This window comes from Solanum lycopersicum, chromosome 9, assembly GCF_036512215.1.
Source record: "Solanum lycopersicum chromosome 9, SLM_r2.1".
Lineage (NCBI taxonomy): Eukaryota > Viridiplantae > Streptophyta > Magnoliopsida > Solanales > Solanaceae > Solanum > Solanum lycopersicum.
Genome location: NC_090808.1, coordinates 7,187,017 through 7,189,036, shown reverse-complemented (window position 1 = coordinate 7,189,036; position 2,020 = coordinate 7,187,017). Strand labels below are relative to the sequence as shown.

Genomic DNA, 2,020 nt, shown 5'->3' with positions numbered 1-2,020 from the left:
GCCTCAACATGTGAATAATGTATCGAATGTTCTTTTAGCTTTATTTCTAGAAGATCAATATAATAAGTATCTGGATGCTTAATCATCGAAGGGATGGTGGCAAGGGCATCAGCCAACTCATTCTGTATTCTAGGAGTAGGTATGAACTCGCTCATGCGAAATAATTTGCACAACTTCTGTACATACTATACGTAAGGTATAATCTTCGGGTTCTCCACGGCCCATTCTTGTTGAACCTGATGAATCAACAAATCTGAGTCTCTGAAAACCAATAGCTCGTGGACATTGATGTCGATATTATTTGATGGAGCGTCCAATAATTAACGTAATGGTATTGGATAAGTCTTAGTGATAGAATCTGGTCAACACTATCCTATGGAGGCTGAACTCCGATTTAATTGCATGAACAACATGGACGAATACGAAACTTGTATTCTTGGTTTGAAAATTGCCATCGACATGAATGTCCAGGAGCTATTGGTTTTCGGTGACTCAGATTTGTTGATTCATCAGGTTCAAGGAGAATGGGCCGTGAAGAACCCGAAGATTAAACCTTACGTACAGTATGTACAGAAGTTGTGCAAAAGATTTCGCATGAGCGAGTTCATACCTACTCCTATAATACAGAATGGTTGGCTGATGCCCTTGCCACCATCGCTTCGATGATTAAGCATCCAGATACTTATTATATTGATCCTCTGGACATAGAGCTGAAAGAACATCCGATACATGGTTTAGATGTTGAGGCAGAACCATACGGTTGCCATGGTATTTTGATATAAAGAAGTATTTGAAGTCTTGAAATTTTCCTGAAGATGCTACATCCAACTAGAAGAAGTAAATACGCCTTATGGATCTAAATTTCTTTTTAAGTGGAAGAATTATTATATAGGAGGAATCCAGATTTGGGTCTTCTAAGATGTGTCGATGTTGTCGAAGCTACGAAACTTATTGAACAGATACATATTAGAGTTTGTGGCACGCATATGAATTGGCTCATTTTGGCAAGAAAGATCATTCGAGCCGGTTATTTATGGATGAATATGGAGAATGATTGTGCAAGTTTTTGCAGAAGTGTCATAAATGTCAAGTGCATGGTGATTTTATCCGAGTGCCGCCTCACGAACTTAATGCTATGAGTTCACCTTGGCCATTTTTAGCTTGACGTATGGATGTCATCGGTACGATAGAGTCAACCGGTTCAAATGGACACAGATTCATTTTGGTTGCTATTGATTACTCCACTAAGTAGGTGAAAGCACCTTCGTAGAAGTCTCTAACCAAGAAAGTTGTAACGGATTTTGTTCGCAACAATTTGATATGCAGGTTTGGGGTACTAGAATCCATTATTACTGATAGTGGTGCAAATCTTAACAGTCACTTGATGAGAGATATATGTGAGCAACTCAAGATTACTCACCGAAACTCAACTGGTTATCGCCCTCAAATGAACAGAGCTGTAGAGGTCGCCAACAAGAACATCAAGAAGAATCTAAGGAAAATGATTGACAATCATCGATGTTGGCATGAGATGTTTCCATATGATTTATTGGGTTATCGAACGACTGTCAGAACGTTTACTGGAGCTACTCCATACTTGCTGGTATATGGAACAGAAGCAGTCATACCGGTTGAAGTTGAGATATCGTCTTTGAGAATCATCCAAGAAGCAGAATTAAGTAATGCTGAGTTGGTCAGCAAGCTTATTGATCAGTTAACGTTGATTGATGAGAAGAGAATGGTTGTCGTTTGTTATGGACAATTATATCGACAAAGGATGATTGGTGCATTCTACAAGAGAGTAAGAGTTAGAAATTTTGAAATCGGCCAGTTAGTACTTAAGTGCATTTTCCCACACCAGGATGAGTACAAAGGAAAATTTCCGCTTAATTGGCAAGGACCCTACATGGTTCGCAAAGTATTATTTGGAGGTGCTTTGGTCCTGTCAGATATGGATGACACCGCATGGCCGAAACTGATCAACTCAGTTGTGTCAAGAGATACTATGTGTGAATCTTAG

General features: G+C 39.3%; 1 protein-coding gene across 1 annotated transcript; it reads left to right on the top strand.

The window, feature by feature from the left end:
• The first annotated feature begins 411 nt into the window (after positions 1–411).
• On the top strand, positions 412–2,020 carry LOC101265363 (uncharacterized). The gene is made up of 2 exons (XM_004246788.1): positions 412–563; positions 1,327–2,020. Exons 1-2 carry the CDS (start codon positions 412–414, stop codon positions 2,018–2,020), a joined length of 846 nt encoding a protein of 281 aa, XP_004246836.1.

Excerpts from the sequence above, each read along its gene's own strand:
- LOC101265363 (XM_004246788.1), top strand. The coding sequence starts at position 412 with ATGGACGAATACGAAACTTGTATTCTTGGTTTGAAAATTGCCATCGAC. Across the intron at positions 564-1,326 it reads AAGATTAAACCTTACGTACA|GTTTGGGGTACTAGAATCCA; the intron begins GTATGTACAGAA and ends TTTGATATGCAG.